Below are 19,445 nucleotides of genomic sequence, written 5' to 3'. Positions count from 1 at the left end.
TTTCACATTATAACAATATTATCTAACTTCTTGACCTTAATCAAATCACACAAAATGTCAATTTCTACATGACATTGCTTTAAGTTTGATAGACTGTGTTTGAACATGTATGTGCTGTTATAATAGCCTCCACTCTTTAGGGAAGGCTTTCCACTGGATTTGTTTCAACATTGGCTGCAGTGATTCGCTCTTGAGTAGCCACAAGATCAGCGAGGTAAAGGCACTAAAGGCCTGGTTTGCTGTTGGTGTTCAAATTCATCCTCATTCATTCAAGGGTTTGAAGAGGTTAAAGTCGGGGTGCAGGCCAGTTAAGTTCTTCCACACCAAACTGACGATTGTGTTTTATGCAAGCTGTTGCTGTACAGTTGAAATGACACTATTGTCTGAAACATTATGTTGCATGAAAAGCATCCATAATGTCAATGTCATCCTAATGGTACAGGCAGTAAGTTTATATTTAACGACTTATGTAGTGTATTTTACTTGAGTATTTTCATTTTCTGCTACTTTATACTTTCACTGCACTACATGTTGGAGGAAAATATTGTACTTTTTACTCCACTACCTTTTATTTTATTTAATAACTTGAGTTGGTTGTTACTTTGCTGATTGCATGCAGCATCAGAGCCAGAAAAGTACATTTTTTTAATTACTTTTTATTTTTATTTTATTTGCAATTGGATTGAAAAAAACAAAAACAATAGTCCAATAATCAGAACAATGCTAAATATCAAATCTGATAATCAAGCAGGCAGATAGTTGGTCGACCCATTGAATACAGTATACATGTACTGTAATCTACATATACTTGTATAAGTGACCTTTACTTTTACCAATGTAATATTGGTCACGGTATTTTTGCTTTTACTCAAGTATGACTTTTGGGAAGTGTTACAACCCCGGCTGCATGTTTTTGCTCCTGTTTACCACTCCAGCTGCTGTCATTGCAATTTTCTGGTGTCCCACTCCTGTCCATGCGGCGGCGTCAGCTCACCATAATGTCTTTACCTGGTGCCGGAGAAGAAGGCGTAGAAGAAGAACGCTGGTTAGCATAAACAGCTAGCGTAACTGTGTGTTTTATGGGGTCCTCGCTTGTACAGATTGAGCAACCCACCGAGACAAATCCATCAAAAAACAAATCAGACCTGCGAACGCTCCAAACCTTACTTCAGGTAAGTTTTCAACTAGCGAAGCAGAAGCGACAAACGACAGTTATCAGACCAGCTAACGTTAGCCGTGTCGGTAAACGTAATTTTGTGAAGGAGATAGAAACATGTTGACCTGGCAAATGCTAATAACAGAGCGCTAACAGTGTGCTGCTATCGGTAATGTTAGCAGCCAGGACATAAAGTGACATAACAGCCACTGAAACCAACACAAGCAGGGGCTGTTTCTTAGCGGTCTTGTCGGTTGGAACTAGCCAGCTAGCTAGTAGCTCAGTTAGCTCTCCTGCCCAGATAACCCACGTTCCCCGAGCCCTCTTGACTGAGCAGAGCTGAGCAACGTTATTCAGCATTTTTTTTTCTCTAACTCTCCATGTACTAATTTAACCTGATTTTATGATAGCACATAGTAGAAGTGATGCCAGGCTTTACGTTAATGTGATGCTGTATTGTCTGGTTACACTGTCATGTAAATAGCCTGCTACATTCTGACATATGGACATAGGATATATGACTGGAAGTATATCTTAGCAGGAGTCAGCATGGGCCTTGTACTGTGTCTACCATGTTGGCAATGAGGTCACTTGAATAATGGCATCTACTGTATCTTCTTACACTGGCTATAAATGCAAATGCACATGTGTGTTGTAGTGAGGTGTAGTCTATTTGTTTTCATTTACATATTGAAGGTTTAATATGTCTGTGGTGCCACTCACTTTGTGCACAGATTTAAAATGGTGTGAGATACCAATAAACGTGTAACTAACTTGTTGTTTTTCTTTATCTTTCAATCGACCTTTAGTTATACTCGTGAGATCATTGAGGGGTGACCTCATTTGCAATGACATTGATTCAAAGCAACGGAAAGGAGAAATGCTAGTATAAAATAGGATGTTGATTGTAAAAAGATTTTGCTTGTGTTGTAAAGGGACTTAACTCATCTCTTTCATGTGTCACTTTTCATAGGTTTCATATTCATCTGGTACAGTCACACTGTAGCACTACTGGCAGTCCTGTGACCCGAGAAAATAATGTGCTGCAGCTGAAGATGGGTGGTAGCGGCTCCAAATCCAAAGGATTTTGGCCTTTTTCTGGCTCAAGTAGTACGGATGATCCAACCAAAGATGGAAACGAGCAGTCACTGACGAGAGGTCGAAGTTTCCTAAGTGCAACACCTTTTGTGTTTACTAGACGAAGGTAAATATAGGCTCGGTAGCAAGTAACCCCCCACCATAATTGTTTATTTTTCCTCCAGTTGTATTCGGTTATAAGTTTGGAGTAAATTGTTTTTAGATTAGTTCGAGGACCCTGTACCCTTTGCATTTAGGATTTGAAAAAGACTTGCCATTGAGAGACGTACCAATGTTTGCACAGAAAACATCCCCACACATTCACACTCAGCCTGCGTTGTTAACACGGGGCAAGACAGAGTCATAAATCCACGTTGTTTGCACAACAGTTCTGACCCATCTACTGGATCACACTATAAACCAGGATTTGTAGGATCAGGTGATATGTACAGCCCGACTGATATTGGCCTTTCACAGATATATCCGTATTGGCATATGTCTTGCCCAGTATGCAACAATATGAGTTTTTAGAGATTATAATCCAGAAAAGGGTGCTGGATTAATTTATAATTATTAAATTCCCAGTGAAGTTTACCGTTTCATTGCACTGGGGTTGTTTTAGTCAACAGAGTTTATTGTTATCCTGCCCTTGTTACATATCTTTGTCACAAGCGTTTGATAACCACATTTAATATGGCACAATCAGCCAATATATCAAAACCTGAATATTTTACTCACTAATATCAGTATTGGCATTACCCCCAAAAAATTGAGTATCTGTCTTGTGATATTCTGTCAGCGAATTTCCACTTTATTAATGTGTCCACTCCATCATCAATTCCCTCCTTTTAATCCAAAAGAGTGGGCACAAGCAGAGTGCACTGCTGCTGTTGGTGATGTGTTGTGGTCACAGCTGCCCTCTTTTACACCGCTGTTGTACTGAGCTGCTATTTTATTAACATACTTTTTAAGACTGGGCATTTTACCCAGAGGAAGACAGCTGACTGAATGCTGTGATTTCTCACACGGTAAAGAAGCCATGGCAGCAGCTGGTTGTGTTTTTTATTCTCATAAACCACTTTTTTTTGTAGTTTTTTTGTGACTGTGTTTTTTGTGGTTTTCTCTTTGTGTAACGCTAAATACAGTATTTGCAAAAATAATTTTTGTTGTTCAGTTAGGGCAATGTTGATTAACAAATAAATCGATTAGTTGTTTGTTCTATAAATTGTAAGAAAATGGTGAAGAATGTCGATCAGTGTTTCCGAAAGCTCAAGATGATGTCCTCAAATGTCTTGTTTTGTCAACAAAACAAAAATGTATGCATTTAAAAAGCTGGAATCAAAGAATTTGGACTTTTTAAAAAAATTTTATTGATCATTTATCAAGATGGTTGCAATCTGACAACTAATCTATTGTGTGATTAAAATGAAACGACTCTTTTAATATTTGTAGTATATGCTACAAGCTGTGATTTTAGTATCTACTGAATGTTTGCATACACACAGGCGTATAATGTATGTACAGATAATTAATTTTGTCTCTCTGCTGCAGCTCCTTGTACTTTGATGAAGATGGCGACTTGGCCCATGAGTTCTATGAAGAGACAATTGTGACAAAAAATGGACGTAAAAAAGCCAAGCTGAAGAGGATTTATAAAAATCTAACACCTCAGGTGAGGAAAATAATCCCTGCACCTGGACAGTATACACCAGCAGTTGTTCTCTGTGTTATGACTCCTAATAATTTTGAATCTCTTTTGTGTCATTCCAGGGAATTATAAAGCTGGAACACCCTTGCATCCATGTAGATTTCCCAGTTGTCCTCTGTGAAGCCTGATGATGTCTGAGGAGCTTCACACACTGTCCACTGTGTCAACTCCGTCCTGTGGTTTCCCCTACAGCTGGAAGCCTGAACCACCTTTTAAAATAACATGATCTCTTGATATATTGATGATGCCCTTATGTGTGGAGAGGCTGATGCCTCTGCATGTGATCTGTTTTTGGCTTGTGTGCAGTTAGACACAAAATAGGTCACCAGTGGAGATCTCGAAGGGTGCCAAAATGGCTAAATCTACTCAGTTTACAGGTCATGGTTTGTATGCATGTAAGTGTGATTGTGTGCGCAGACATGAGGTGAAATGTGACGGAGTCCTGGATCAGTTGCTGCAGATTGTTTTCTGGTATGATTCACTGAACCTCGAGGAGTTTATAGAGAATGTTTCCCTCTGTCACAGTCATATCGAGAGCGGGAAAGTTTAAGTGCACACTTTAGTTTTTTGACACCATCTTTGAACCTTGCTTCATTATGCATGGAACAGGATCTGCTTATCAGTAATAGCCAAGGGAGTTGACAATCAGCGGCCCACAACATGTAAAGAGGAATAATGTCATATTATAATGTTGGAAGGACTGGCTTCAGAGAGCCACACATCATGTACACAGCAGCAGTGAGTCTAGTAAGAGATCCTGTTGTTTCCTTTGCTGCTTTGGCATACTATGTTTCACTTTTAATTTATTATAACTGTTTTTTAATTACAATTTAAAATGCTAAACTGTGTCATGGCATTTTCTTTTATATCAATACATTATATTTGAACATTGTATTAAAGTGCATTTACTCTATAAAGGGGAAAGAATATCCATCAACTTATTTTATAAGCATTACCTTAAATATCAAGAGTTTATGTTGCTGGTGAAGCTGTAGATATCTGAGGCCATGGAGGTTGATGTTGTGGCAGTATTTTTTTTTCTTGGATTCAAGGAGTTTTTGGCAACCTGTGGGTGTTGCAGCTGAAAGTTACAAATGGTAGGTATTTTATTGGCTGATTCAAATTAAAAATGTTAATTTCTAAAAAAATAATTATAACTGAAGGTCCACTTCATTGTAGAGATATTCTGATACCATATTTTTAAAATTTGATACAGAGTACCGATCCAATAGCAGTGTATTAAAACATATCATTATCATAAACATCTCTATAGTACTGAACCTGTATGGATCTGATATGATTGCTATCATTGTGTGGCCTGGCTCAGGTTAAGCCCTTTGTAAAACATACATATGGAGAATGATGCCATAAAACTTTCTTTTTTATATCTAGTTTGACCATCAGTCATAACTGAAATGTTGTTTATTGTATGAAAAAAAAGTCTTTAAAGATTACTTGGTTTCAGAACAGTGCGTAGACTCTCTGACTTGGCGGTACTTGATCCAAGATTTTAGGCTGTATCTGAAGCATTTCCCACACTGGGACGGTCTTCCTTAGGCTGCTAGGGAGTTATTACCTCCTCCATCATATATCCTGCATGACTGTGTAATGATGTGACTGAAGAACCATACACGGGTCAAGGTAGTTAGACCTGCATGATGGGAAATATTCACACAAACTAACTGAGTGGCTTTAAAGAGAATCATGAACTCATTATTTCTCCCGATACACAACCTATTTTGCAATTGAAAATATATCGCAATAATGGACTGATTTAATTTCTATCGCATCAAATCATGTTATGTTCATTTAAGTTCCTTAAGATGAATATAGAAGACATCTCCAAAGTGTAAAGACTGTATGGACAAATTTCTCTGATAAAATTATTTTTCAATAACCTGTGTACGGCTTCCTCCACCTGGAGTTTGTTTAGGAGGCTGCTGGTAATCCACACTGAAATGCTAAGAAGATGAGGAAAATTACAAGAGGAAATCTTTTTCATCAGTGTCAAATGTGGCATTTATATAACAATTATTTAGCCAGCTTATAAGAGCTATTTGTCAGATAATCTTTTATAACGAAAGGAGTATTCAGCTTTATTTCTTAAACACTAAAATGAACTGACAAGATTTTCATACGCCCAAGTCGTGGATATAATGCCCCTGACCTCCACCTGCAATTAAATAGCCACCCGCATAGGAAATTGCAGAGGCAAACCATTGTTGGGAGGTGTAGTGTGTGTGTATGTGTATCTGCTAATGAGGGCAGGGTGAAGTTAAGACACAAGACGTAAAGGCCGTCAATGTTTTCCATGGGAAAGGATTTTCCGCAAGGCTGTCTGTGATATTGGTCTCCTTAGAGGATAAAGAGGTCTGTGCCAAAATCCACTCCACTTTATTGCTTCCATGATATGATTTTACTCTACACATGACTTTTTATCAAAAAAAACCTCTGGCTCAGAATCTTTTTCAGCTGAGTGTACTGGAGACGCGGCAGCACAATTACTTTTTGTTGTTTACTTTCACAAAGCTGTAATAATATGGGAGGCCATGAGGTGAATTGCAGTATTGGGGTTAAAAGGAAAGACTTGACTCAGCTCACCACCCACCCACTGACTGTGCTGACAACAGTTTGGGCGCACGAATCTCAAAGTGAGGTACTATTCACAGGAACAGACTTTTACATCATTTAAAATCATGTGAATTACTCTACATCCTTAACAAGCTGCATGTTTCATACATGACGTGTCTGAAAGTTGTTTTTTAAATTTATTTTGGAAACAAAATCAGAGACGCAAAGAATAACTTAGATGATTTACCTGTGTACTCTGGAGGAACTGTTTTCAAAAGAGAAGTCTATTAGTCATAAAGCCTGAGATTGTCAATATAAGCACCTTAATATGTTTTCTAAGTGCAAACAGATCTTACAAAAGACCTTTTTGAAGTAATTGACCAAACTCTTTGAGATACAGTCACTCAATTTAGTTCAACAAAAGGTTATGAGTCAGCTTTTCAGCTCATAAAACAAAATTTATGACACATGAGGCTAAACCATTTAGCTGTTACGAGTTAATGAGTTAACAGCAGCACAGTATCGACATACACAGTAAGTCCCTATATGGTAAAGTCACATGGGTGCTATCAGGATTCTGCCCAGTAACTTTAGATACAATGTAATGGCCCTCATGTGACATCTTTCTTTACACACATCACATAAAAAAACACAAAAAAAACAAGAACCTGGTGTTCTCAACACGTCATTAATTTTAAGTACTTTTTTAATTTCAGCTGCTAAACCTGTTTGCAACCAGTCAGAGAGAAGGTGGAAAAGATTGAGTCGATAAATGTCACAGTAAAACCGTTATTGTGTCATTACTCATCATGATGTTCACAGCTATAATAATGAACTATTGGCACTTGGAAATTTGTTTTTCTGTTCCAAAACCTTCATAATAGAAGCCTTTACAAAGTGTGGGTGTGTGTGGTTTACCCAAACAAACTTTTCACTTGTCTCAGCCGTCACCTGAGGATCATGACAAAGCCATAACTATCAGAAATTCTGGTAAAAGCTGTGAATGTTTCAAATGCTATTCACTGAAATTCCCTCTGTTCAAAAGCAAAAGTTGGCAAAACCTCATGTTGAAGTACAGGTCGACCAGAGGTGGAGTCTGCTAGATATTTAAATACCAGTCAGTGGTGGATTTCCACACAGAGAGAAGAACTACTTTTGTCTCTACTTTGGAGATATGGTAGAGAAGAATAACAATTTTTGACCCATACCTGTCCAGATCTTTAATAACTGGAACAGCTTCAATAAACCATTTTCATCTGGAGATCAGAGAGGAAGAGCTTCCAGGTAAGAGGCATTATTTTTGACACACTGTGAAGGAACATATCAAAAGCATATTATTCTGTTCTTAAGAATATAAATGTTTTCTATATTTGTTTTCTTTCACAGTAGGACTATATTTGTTACCGCCAAGAGCCAGCTCATACTCAAGCTCAAATGTTTAGCTTTTAAGTCAGTGACTGTTCTTAGAACAGATGCAAGATACAGCTGTGACTATGAATCAAAACACTTTTTAATACGAAAATAATGCCTTATATGAGAAATTGCTCATATTTATTTTAGGTTTTTTTTTTAAGTAGCTAAATGATGTACAATTACACTCAATCTATGGTATACTTATGGGAAGAGACATACAAATACAACATGATTTAAGTCAAGACATTGTCTTTGAGAGTCAGTGTGCTCCACCTGCTTTTTTGAATGCAATTAGGATATACAAATTAATCTAACCATGCCTCCCCAAGTGTCTAGTGTCCTTTTCATTTATTCTTTAATTCAGGTTAGATGAAAACGTTTTACTTTGTACACTGTAACAGTTTTACAAAAATTGGCTCAGTAGGAACACAATACAACATTTTTATGTCTAATCTAATTTTCATTTGGTCCCATCAATGAAACTTCAGCCACAACTCAGAGCAGGGCGCTGAAGGACGGACTACTTCGTTTTTTATTCAAGGGGGGTGAACGGCACTGGTTTGTAATTTTACCCTCAAATTTATGCCAAGTGCGGCCATGAGAATAGTTCATTATTAAATAAGACTACTTAAAAATTAAAACGCCGTACTGTGTCAATAAGTACGACAAAACAAAATAAAAATATGTCTTTAATAAATTCCTCAACCCCCCTACTCAAGAAGTCAATACACTGAACTGTTGTTACTCAACGGACTACTCGTCATCAGCGCTCCCCCCTCTGTGATTCCCGTTAGCCGTAGCTGGCTAATTAGTTAGGTTAATCATCAACATGGATTGAGCGGACTATGAACGTTACCTTTCACATGGCAGGGCAGTGGAAGAGCAATTTATCTGACGGGTACATGAGTGGAATAAGCCAGCGTCCTCAGCTTCATCGGAACAGGTCGGAAAGGATGGGGAAGAGGGAACAGCATGTTAGCTAACTTAGCATGTCTGTCAGTTAACGGTAGTTTCAATGAAACTTTGAGCTAATTTGGCTAACTAACTTTAGCTAACTTAACTTAGTACGTGGACGGAGGAAGTAGAAGTAATCCGAGATAACAGCAAAAATAATATGTTAAATACATGTTTTCGTTTGTTTTTAACTTTACATTTCGATCAAACCGACATTAAAATGAATGTGAATTGTAAAAATGTATTTTTGAAGCAAAATGATTCATGTAACGTCATTTAAAGAGGAAGTTGACTGCTAACCAGTAGTAGTAATCTATAGTTATATATGTAGTCATTATGCTGTTACATTATCCTATTATGTTTATTCCTATCGTCGAGATACTCACTCAAACAGGCTACTTTCGTGGTCATAGTGGTTTTACTGCACATTAAACTCCATAAAATATTACCTCAAAGTCTTTGTTGAGATGTATGACATCATTATAAAAGTTTTCAATTACCTATTTGGGTTTTAATTTTATGTCTTAAATGAAACAAAATGTCTTTATTTTCCTCCTCCAGAGATAAAGGAGAGAAGGTGAGCGGTGACCATGGAGGCTGTACTGGGCTCTCTCCTCACCCCAGCTGGCCAGCTGCCTTGGTTGCTTCTGACTCTGTTCACATCGTGGACAGTCTTGTGTTCAGCAGATTTAAAGCCAGCAAGATGGCCATTATATTCCCAGAGGCCGGTTCTTCTCGCCTGGAATGCCCCAACACAAGAGTGTGCCCCACGACATCGTGTAACTTTATATTTGGACCAGTTTGACATTGTGGCAACCCCCAATGAAGGCTTTGTCCGGCAGAATCTCACAATTTTCTATAAGGAGCGCCTTGGGTTGTATCCCTATTATGAGCATGGTGGCACTGCAATGAATGGGGGCCTTCCACAGCTTGCCAGCCTCACTCAGCACTATGCAAAGATGCCTGAAGGTTTGCAAAAATATATACGTGATTCTGAGGCAAAGGGTTTGGCTGTTATTGACTGGGAGGAGTGGCGTCCATTGTGGATCCGAAATTGGAAAGAAAAAGATATCTATCGCAGTAAATCCCGGGAAATGGTGGCCAAAAAGAACCCGAAATGGACCCCAGAACAAGTAGGAAAAGTCGCACAGCAGGAATTCGAGCTGTCGGCTCGCAAATTCATGCTGGAGACTCTGAAACTTGCCAAGAATTTGAGGCCCAATCAGCTGTGGGGCTTCTACCTGTTTCCAGATTGTTACAACCATGACTACAAGAGTGGCTTGAAGAACTACACAGGCCGCTGTCCTGCCGTGGAGAAAAGCCGCAATGATCAACTAAACTGGTTGTGGATGGAGTGCACGGCGTTCTTCCCATCTATATACATGGATTCTGTTCTAGGATCTACAAATCCTGGCCGCCTCTTTGTACGAAACAGAGTAAAGGAGGCGATGCGCCTGGCATCTGTTGGAGATGGATTAGCACGTCCTGTTTTTGTTTATACCCGCCCTACTTACATCAGTCAGATGACCCCCCTAAGTGAGGTTAGTTGGCTAGAGCAGCAATTCAAGTACAAGTACAGGAGGCTTATAGATTCAGTATGTCACAGTCATGAGAAGGTCAGACATTGTTAAAAGTGTTTCAGCTTAGTGACCAATTTTCATTTGTATTCATTAATTTCTATTGACTTATGTCCTTTTGATTTTCTGTGTGATAATATTTCCTTAACCGTAAGCATGTACTGAACTGTCTGTTAATTTTTTTTAGACAGATCTGGTCTCCACCATCGGTGAGAGTGTTGCACTCGGAGCTGCAGGTGTAATCTTCTGGGGGGACACCTCCTATGCAAGCAGCAGTGTAAGTGTCTCACCCGCTTTGCTCGTTTGATGCTAAACAGCTCAGTGGTTTTAGGTAAACATCCCCTTTTTTTTGCCCGCAGGCCAGCTGCTCCAAAATAAATGAGTATCTTCAGGGACCGCTGGGCCGATACCTACTCAATGTTTCTACAGCAGCAGAGCAGTGCAGTCAGCTGTTGTGTAAATCTCACGGCCGCTGTCTGCGCAAAATAGAAGACAATGACGTGTACCTGCATCTCAGCCCCTCAACGCACAGCATCACCAGTCAGGGTGGCCAGCTGAAGGTTACAGGCGCTCCTGGCCAAGCCGAGCTGGCTCTTTTCCGCACACACTTCCAGTGTCAATGCTACAGTGGGTACAGGGGTGAGGCCTGTGCTCAGAAAGAAGGGCAGAATAGAGCCTCCTCTGTCTTCGGGACCTGGCCTCTTTGCTTTTTACTCCCACTAGCACTCCTCACTCTGCTACACTGAGGAAACTGAGAAGTGCAATCTATTCATTGCTTCTGCCAACCATGAAAACACAGTGGAACATAAAGGTGGTAAGTTTCTGTGCACTAGTGATACTGGTGCATTGTCAACAGCAGACAGTCAGTCCTGTCACCAGAGATCTCCCAGTATGAGAGTCGATTTTTATCACAGCACGTAGACCCATCTGAATATTTGTCTCTGACAAGCTGCACTGGCAGAGCTCCAACCTCAGGACTGCCTCCTGGAACTAATGTCTGTCCATAAATATTTTAAATGGTCATTAACTTAAATCTAATTAGGTCTAAACTTGAGGATATGAGGAGACACTGTGTACCATCATTTCACATTCAGTACGACTTTAATTGTGGGACTGTACCCACAGAGGATATGATGCCTTAAAAAAAGACTGCTTAACCTTAAAGTTTTTTTTTTTATGATGGACACAAAAAGAGTAGAAGAAAGGTACATGTGACACCCAGTGACATACAGTATTGGCACACTGTTGGTGCATCGCAACTTTAGGTATTCTGCATTTGCACATTGCTGCACATTTCAACATCATAGTTCGTATCTGTTGATGGATCAAGCATTTATGTGTTATGCCACATAGCCTCATTAGGGAAATATGGTGCATTAAGATGATGAATTAGGGCAAGTGAAGTCTTAAATGTTATTGGTTATCTATGGCATATAGAAACAACATGGCTGGACCTGCCTGTTTCAGTTCAATACTGTGCCTTAACTGGGCTATGAAGTGCTCTTTTTTAATGGTTGCCTTTGTTTACAAGTTGTGATTATTGAAGTGTTCATCTCAGCCCACTGCTGGCAACAGTGCTTTATAGTGATATTAATTCCAAATGCCTTTTTTTATTATTAACAAGGAGACATACTTATTAAAAAGGAAAAGATAAGATAAATGCTACTCTTAGTTTGCAGATTTTGTCTTCTGTTTCACGTGGAGTTAGTTATGATTTTCATGTCAAAAGGGTACAATTAAAGCATCCAGGTTTCTGTTAATTTTCATACAAACAGAAGGATTATTACATTCTAGCAGTATAAATCTTCCTGTACACAATTAGAATCCAGCTGATCATGGCCGACTGAAGATTGCCTGTTGACTGACAAATAACAAAAAATGTTTGTACAGAAATGCCAAAACTTTCTTTTCAGTTATGTAATGTTATGCTGAATACATGTCTTGGCCACAATTCTTTAATGACCAAATGTAAGAGATACTTTTGAAAATGTCTATGTAAAAAATATGTGGCTAATTTTTGACCTTTTTTTTGTTGTTTCTTTTTTTACTCGGATATCTTGTCAGCCTCAGCTCCAGTACACAGTTATCAGTTTAGATTTTTTAAGTGCATAGTTTGACTTATTTGCACAGCAGTTTGTGTCAGGGCTCCCGCCACTGATGCTTTGTTTATAGCAACTACTGTAGCTACATATTATTTTATTGCCAAGTAAATGTATTTGCTAGACTGAAGCTAGCTGAGCAGTTTCATATTTATACAGTACATTCTGTATTTATTCTCTCTGCCGTTGCTCCAGATAATACTCGGCTACCTAAACTGAGTTGTGATACTAGTCAGCAAGTGGTAGTTTGTGATGTTTTTACAGACTGAATCACACAAATGGTATTGCAATAGAACATTTTATGTATACTAATAACTTTTTAAAATGCTGCACTTTAACAACTCTCTGAGGTGGATGTAGCTTCATTTCATGTCGCTACGTACAGGAGGTGAAAGCCTGTAAGACATACTGTCAGAGCATTACAGTATACAATTGTGTGTTTTTCCATCTAATGTGTAATTTTAGAAATATATTCCACTGTGAATCTTGAAAGGAAATGGGTGATTCTTATACCTCTCTTGGCATTGTGAGAATAATTTAGTCTATTCTAATCTTAAAATATGGTGTTATAACCGGGCCTGACACAGTAACACTTGAATTATTTGGTAATGATAAGATTTCACCCATGTTTAATGTAGATTTTCCTCATTGTACTATTTTTGACAAGCAAATTATCACCATTCACATTTGAATAGGATGCAAAAAAACAGCAGGTTTTTCAAAAATTGTTTCAGCCTTTTTACATCAAGTGCCCTAGACATTTACAGCAAACTATTTCTGATGGCATACTAATGTTTTAGATGTGTTTTTCTCATCTATTAAGCAGCCATTGCTTTTATTTTATTGCACAACAATATCAACACGAGACTTTGAACTTGTTTGAGGTTAGTAATTATCAGTTATTATCAATCATTTTTTAAAATCTGAACAAACAATTTTATACCTACTGTATATTACATTGCAACATTTTTTCAGAACTTAAATTCTGACCATTATTTACTGTGTGCTGATGGTGATGGCTTTACTCAATCAAGCAAGTTTCTAGTCTCCGAAAGTTGAAATCTAAAACGTACATAATCAAACAGATTAAGTGTTAATAAGGAAATTAACCTTAATTTACAACCATTATGCCTAAATTAATTATGCCTTGCCTAAATGTATTTATGTTACTATTGGAGCCAAATCTGGAAAAATCAAAGGGTTTTGTATCTGGTAATATTTCATATTCACCATTTTCATCAGATAATTTAATTATTTAAAAAGGAATTTGAATGTATTTCTATTGTTTTTCTTATTTTCTGGGGACTGTAGTGATTCTATCCATTAAACAACACAGGTTTACTGTTTCTGCAAAAATATTAAAAGAATTAAAAATGTTTACAGTTGAAGTGCTCTGTCTGTATCAAACATACACCTGAGCTGATCTGTTTTTTCTTATAACAAAGTAACAGCGAAAACAGGATATAAGATATTCAAAGTCCATATCAAAACAATTGAATATTAAAGAAAGAGGGAATAAAGTAAATAAAAGCCATTATCCTCGAGGGTTTGACAGGTAAGCTAAGTAAGACAGTTTCATATGTACATACAGTTTGAAGTTGTGAAGCCTGAAGTTTCTGTAGTTTGGTCTGAGAATGTGGTACTTTCCACACAAAAAATTAAAGGTGCATTGCAATCTACATCAAATGGCAGATAAAGTTCTTCTTTTAGGTGAAATTCATCAAACATTTCCAATATTCAATTGTCATCTATATCCATACTACATAACGTGTTCATTTTAAAAGCAACACTTTATCTTATTTACTTGACAGATGTTATTTGCTGATAGCTTTGACAGGAAATGACGTATTAGTGCTAAGCGTTGTTATGTGCAGCTCGTATTATGGTCCGACGAGGAACAGAGGATTTACACCGTGGTAGATTTGATCTTTAATACTCACATATACATCAATTTTGTTCTTTCTCGTGTAACAGCAACTGTCCAGCTTTAATTAATTTATATCCAAGACCAGTTGAAAGCACAGGTAGTTTCTTGTCGGCAAAAAATGTGTCGCTATCGTCTGGCTAACTGCTCATTTTCTCCTCTCAGTTTGAAAAGCTAGCTACCACCAGCATCCACGCGAAGCCTTTCGACAACATTTCCCATCACTGGCAACCAGCGATATGCAGCAGACATGACGATAAAGCAGACATCCTTATCCTTTTGTCAGTGAACGTGTCTGACATTTATCTCCTCTGTGTTGGTATGTTTTCCTCTGGTGCTACATCATTAATGTTTATAGTCTCCTACAGCGTCCCATTGTACAGAGATTTTTAGCTAGTAGAAGAGCGACTCATCGAGCTAATGTTAGCTTTCTAGCATATTTTGGCTCACATTACATTTGTCAGCTTAATATTTTTGCGCTGTAGTGCTACATATTTGTTGTCCTTCATCTTGGAGGGTCGACCTTCACCTAACTGATTACATTTCTTGGGTTTTTTCTGGAGTCATTTTGTTTCCCTGCGCAGCCACCTCTAGTCTTAAAATAATAACCTGGTTAACATTATCAGCTACCTAATGTTAAAGTGCACTGTGTCGAGCATTGTGAGCATGAATCATTTGTCTATACTTTGATTTAAATTTTGTGGGGCAATTGTCTGCACGCCTAATTAAGGTAGAACTGCCCTGAACTGTAAAAGAAACACAAAGGCTATTTACAGACCAAATCTTATTTATCATTTAAAAATTTACTCATTAGGTCAGTAGCTGAAATCTGGAGATGTGGCAGGATTAGTTCATATAAAGTGTGTGCTCTGCTCCCCTATTTCAACAATGCAGTTGATGAGTATGTCATAGGAAGTTAGGGTTGCACAATTAATCAAATCCAAATCACAGGAGCTGCAGTTTTTCGAGAAAGGTAAACTGTGTCACAACATACTGTTATAAACAGATATAACAATCAGCAGAGCACATGCCTCACCACATTGAGGATCTGCTATTAATTGCACTCCCTCATAGACAACAGCCACCTAAATACGCCTGATTCATGCATTTTTCCCGGAGAAATTAATGAAAATCTCGCAGTGTTTCAGAAAGTGATTGAACATTCCAGGATCTGTCCTTTTATCTGGATCCACACCAAAAGTCAATGAGATCTATTCTGGGCTGAGACCCATCCTACATCCAGATTTCATTGATAGCAGTTCAATAGTTTTTGTGTAATCCTGCTGGCAAACCAACAAATCAACCAACAGACGGACACAGGTGAAAAAATAATGTCCTCATAGGATCCATATGATGGGTTCTCTGAATGCACTTTGTCCACTTCTCCTAGATCGTTCATCTCGACGAAATGAATTTCTTGCGTAATCGTCTCGTTGTCCTGGGCCTGGTGTTGTTGGCCACGTTACTGCTGTACCTGCTGCTGCCATCCATTCGTCAGGGCAGCATGGAGCCGTCTCTTGAGGCTCAAAGAATGGGGCTGATGGCCACCTCTCCTCCTCCGCTTCCAACCATCAACGTGTCCATTCGCACCGGGCAACTACCCGGGGACCCTCCACTGTTCTTCAGAGAAGCCTTGCCTGTTGATGGAGCTGGACGACAGATATTGCCGAGGTGAGCTGAGTCCTCCGAACTATTAATTCCAAACCAGTTTTGTAAGACAGTAAGGATGGTCTGTTGATACATGCTGGTGTCCTGCTGACCTATAGCTCTAATGTACTATATTTGGTGGGGCTTGTACTTGTTATAAAGCCTTGAAAAACCTGCTGCTAAGAAATCACAGGAAAATAAAATTATTTCTTTTTGCAGGCTGCAAGTGGTCCTTCTGCATGGCCAGGCCTTCACATCTAAAACCTGGGAAGAACTCGGCACGATGGCCCTTCTGGCAACTAACGGATATCAGGCCTTGGCGATGGACCTGCCAGGTAGGCACATAATCAGAAATGATGATAATCTCACTTAAAACTGGATTATACGCAATCAGTTTCATCTTGATATGTATGCACTGCTACTCAAATTAATCACTCTAAACAATGGTCTAATCGAGCTGTGTCTTCTCTTCCTCAAATTATTATTCTTCTTGAAGGGTATGGAAAATCGCCAGACTCAGAGGCTCTGAAGACCGACCAGAATCGGGTGGACCTCCTGTCAAGGTTCATGGAGTCTTTGGGTGTTAGGGCAGCTGTGCTCTTGAGCCCCTCCATGAGTGGACATTACTCCATCCCTTTCCTCATGAAGAACAACGCTCAGCTGCATGGCTTCATCCCCATTGCACCTGTTGGTACCCGAAGTTACACTCCACAGCAGTACCAAAATATCCCGGTGAGGAAGGTTACGTTTGTGGTGATTAATATACTCAAATGGAGTAAAAAACTTAATTGGTGACATTAGGGTTAACGTTTCATTTTTGGGTAGACTGTGCCTTTAATGGGGAATCCACACTACTGAGGCATGACCAGATTTACCCACTAGGGGGCCCTCGAGCATCAATGAACTGTCGGCCCTTATTGGACTGCTGTCTTTCTGATCTTTAGGCCTTGCTCAAGTAGCGTGTCTTTTCAAATACCCAGTAATGGTTTTATGTATGCAGTTCTGTGCCTTGTTCTGGCTTCTCGTGCATGTTTTCATGACACAGTATTTTAAGATAAAAGAAATTTAGGGCTGCAACTAATAATGTTTTCATTATTGACTAATCTGCCTTTTTCTTTATTGAGTAATTGTTAAAGAAAAAAAAACATTAATAGATTGAGTGGAAAAAGAAGAAAAACTTTAAATCGCTGTTCTAATTAAAAGTTAGCCCAATATAATTTTTTTTTTCGTATCATCTTGATGTCCTTTGTAACTGTTACCATACTTCAGTCTCTACTGTCAGTACTAGTAGGTTTTTATGCAATACATACACAAGAGCTACTGATTATTAATCCAGTTACAGAAGATTTAACCACTGTATGCTGGTATTGTTGTAGCATTTGTAAAAACGTTTTACGCTGTATAGTCTCACAGTCTTCTGTGTGCTTTTTTCAGACTCCTACTCTGATTGTGTATGGAGCCCTGGACACAAATCTGGGTGCCCAGTCCCACAAGAACCTCATGCAGCTTCCACATCACTTTGTGCTAAAGTTAGAAGGAGCCCGCCACGCCTGCTACATGGACAAACCTAGAGAATTTCACCAAGGATTGATCGAGTTCCTAAGCAAACTGAAGTGAGACGTGTGACGGAGGAAGAGGAAGGTGACTGGTGGAAACAAAAGAAAGAAGAAGAGAAAATACATAGAGGAAGACAAGTCGTCTTATCAGCGGTTTAGTGTGGTGACATTTTTGCTGAAAGGCACCAAGATCAGCATTATTCTCATATCATCACCTGATGCAAAGAAAATTGGCATGGGAGTAGGTTTTAATAAATGGAAAATGGCATGTAAAATCTTGTAGTGTCAGTTAACAATATTTCAGATGTTTCCATCATGTAAGCATTACTTTGTTCAGTTTCCTATAGTGTAAAAATATGAGACTTCTTCACCTCGGCTTGTTTTAAAAATAGCTTCAGATTTGTATTGTGGTGAGTTTTGTTTCATGTGGTTCATGTCTCTCTTTGCATGTAAAAACATGGAATGTGTTTGCTTCATCGTTACCATTTTTGTAGGTGACATGTAGGTTACTGTAAATATGCAAATGTAGCAGCTGCCTGTGTTTAATTAGCTTCTGTTCGCTTCACATTTGACCAACAGATTTGTATATGAGGATCTAATAACTGTTCCAGCTTCCAGAAAACACGCCGTTCTCAACAAAAGCAAACAGCAGATAACACGCTGTAATAAAAACTGTATTAAAAAGGATATCGACCATATAAAATAATGGATTAAAAGCTCACATTTATTTATATTATGATGATTAAGTTGTATTTAATATATCTGCAGTAAGTTTGGACAATCATGCCAAAACAAACTTAAAATAAGATATATGCAGAGCTTAAAATAAAAGCAAAAATATTGTGTTTTTGTATGTTTCAATTGATAAAATGCCATGTTTTGGGAACTGAAGTTTATTCTGATGTATTTATATAATTTGATGATATTGGAGGTTATTATGCTGCTGGCTTTTGCCAAAATATGTGAAAGTTCTTGGGGACTTTCAGACACCACTTTGTACACCCACCACTGGAAGGTTTTGCTTATGTTGAAAATTACATATAATTTGCTTGTCTTGGGAATAATTACGTTCTTTTAAGTATGTTCTTAAACTGCACTGATTTTCAGAGGTAATAATTGTTCTTTCTGTTCTTATACTTTTTACAGAAGATTTTGCATACAAAATATCTCTTTACAGGACAAGATGCATTGTTGTAGATCAAACTATGCGAAAATATAATGCTGCTTACACATTAGTGCATAAATAAATATGAAATAAGTGCTTTTACTTTTCAAAATTCATCAACCCAGTTTATTTTCATCAGTGACCCGTTTCATAGTTTGCATGATCAGGGGGCACACACATGCTGAGCCCCAGCCTATGCATATTTTTGTAGAAAATGTATGTTAAAGGAACTGAAAATGGCTCAATACAGCTAGAGATCCCAAATCAATTTGAAGCATGTAGCTTCGAAAAAGAAATTCAAACTCAAAAGGAAACAAAGGTATTATTTACAATATTGATAAGGTAATAACACAAACTCAGAAATATTTATTTGATATATTCCCAAAAATTAATAAACAAGCGTTCCTCAGAGGGGAATAAGGTCCCCAGAACACTGAAGCTACAGGCTACTTCAAAGGCAAAAATAGTAAACAGACAAAACCGTATGAAATTGTGTTGTCCTTTTAGGACAATTTGTTTTTTCAGTTCATATAGTCATGAAAATCGATCAATTAAGAATCTTTGATTAAAATGTTTTCCCCAAAATTACCAAGGAACC

The 19,445-nt window shown here is 38.2% G+C and overlaps 3 protein-coding genes across 6 annotated transcripts; all 3 read left to right on the top strand.

Annotated features, from left to right (window-relative positions):
- The first annotated feature begins 1,016 nt into the window (after positions 1-1,016).
- On the top strand, positions 1,017-4,784 carry tusc2b (tumor suppressor 2, mitochondrial calcium regulator b). Its single transcript, XM_073469247.1, has 4 exons — positions 1,017-1,172; positions 2,130-2,360; positions 3,785-3,905; positions 4,004-4,784. Exons 2-4 carry the CDS (start codon positions 2,212-2,214, stop codon positions 4,067-4,069), a joined length of 336 nt encoding a protein of 111 aa, XP_073325348.1. The 5' UTR covers positions 1,017-1,172; positions 2,130-2,211; the 3' UTR covers positions 4,070-4,784.
- A 2,916-nt stretch (positions 4,785-7,700) lies between these two features.
- Positions 7,701-13,933, top strand: hyal2b (hyaluronidase 2b). 2 transcript variants are annotated; one of them, XM_073468779.1, is made up of 4 exons: positions 7,701-7,796; positions 9,441-10,420; positions 10,644-10,733; positions 10,816-13,933. In XM_073468779.1, the coding sequence occupies exons 2-4, from the start codon at positions 9,470-9,472 to the stop codon at positions 11,200-11,202; spliced, it is 1,428 nt and encodes a 475-aa protein (XP_073324880.1). In that variant the 5' UTR covers positions 7,701-7,796; positions 9,441-9,469; the 3' UTR covers positions 11,203-13,933. The 2 variants fall into 2 exon arrangements, with proteins under 2 accessions (XP_073324880.1, XP_073324879.1); XM_073468778.1 differs by lacking the exon at positions 7,701-7,796 and adding an exon at positions 8,698-8,868.
- A 526-nt stretch (positions 13,934-14,459) lies between these two features.
- abhd14a (abhydrolase domain containing 14A) lies at positions 14,460-18,525 on the top strand. 3 transcript variants are annotated; one of them, XM_073467439.1, is made up of 6 exons: positions 14,460-14,471; positions 14,645-14,798; positions 15,870-16,150; positions 16,346-16,461; positions 16,623-16,858; positions 17,561-18,525. In XM_073467439.1, the coding sequence occupies exons 3-6, from the start codon at positions 15,888-15,890 to the stop codon at positions 17,741-17,743; spliced, it is 798 nt and encodes a 265-aa protein (XP_073323540.1). In that variant the 5' UTR covers positions 14,460-14,471; positions 14,645-14,798; positions 15,870-15,887; the 3' UTR covers positions 17,744-18,525. The 3 variants fall into 3 exon arrangements, with proteins under 3 accessions (XP_073323540.1, XP_073323541.1, XP_073323538.1); XM_073467440.1 differs by lacking the exon at positions 14,460-14,471 and adding an exon at positions 14,482-14,579; XM_073467437.1 differs by lacking the exon at positions 14,460-14,471 and having other exon boundaries at positions 14,482-14,798.
- The last annotated feature ends 920 nt before the right edge of the window (positions 18,526-19,445 follow it).

This window comes from Pagrus major, chromosome 6 (assembly GCF_040436345.1).
Source record: "Pagrus major chromosome 6, Pma_NU_1.0".
NCBI lineage: Eukaryota > Metazoa > Chordata > Actinopteri > Spariformes > Sparidae > Pagrus > Pagrus major.
The sequence above is the reverse complement of the archived record's forward strand: the minus strand, read 5'-3'. Positions and strand labels throughout refer to the sequence as shown.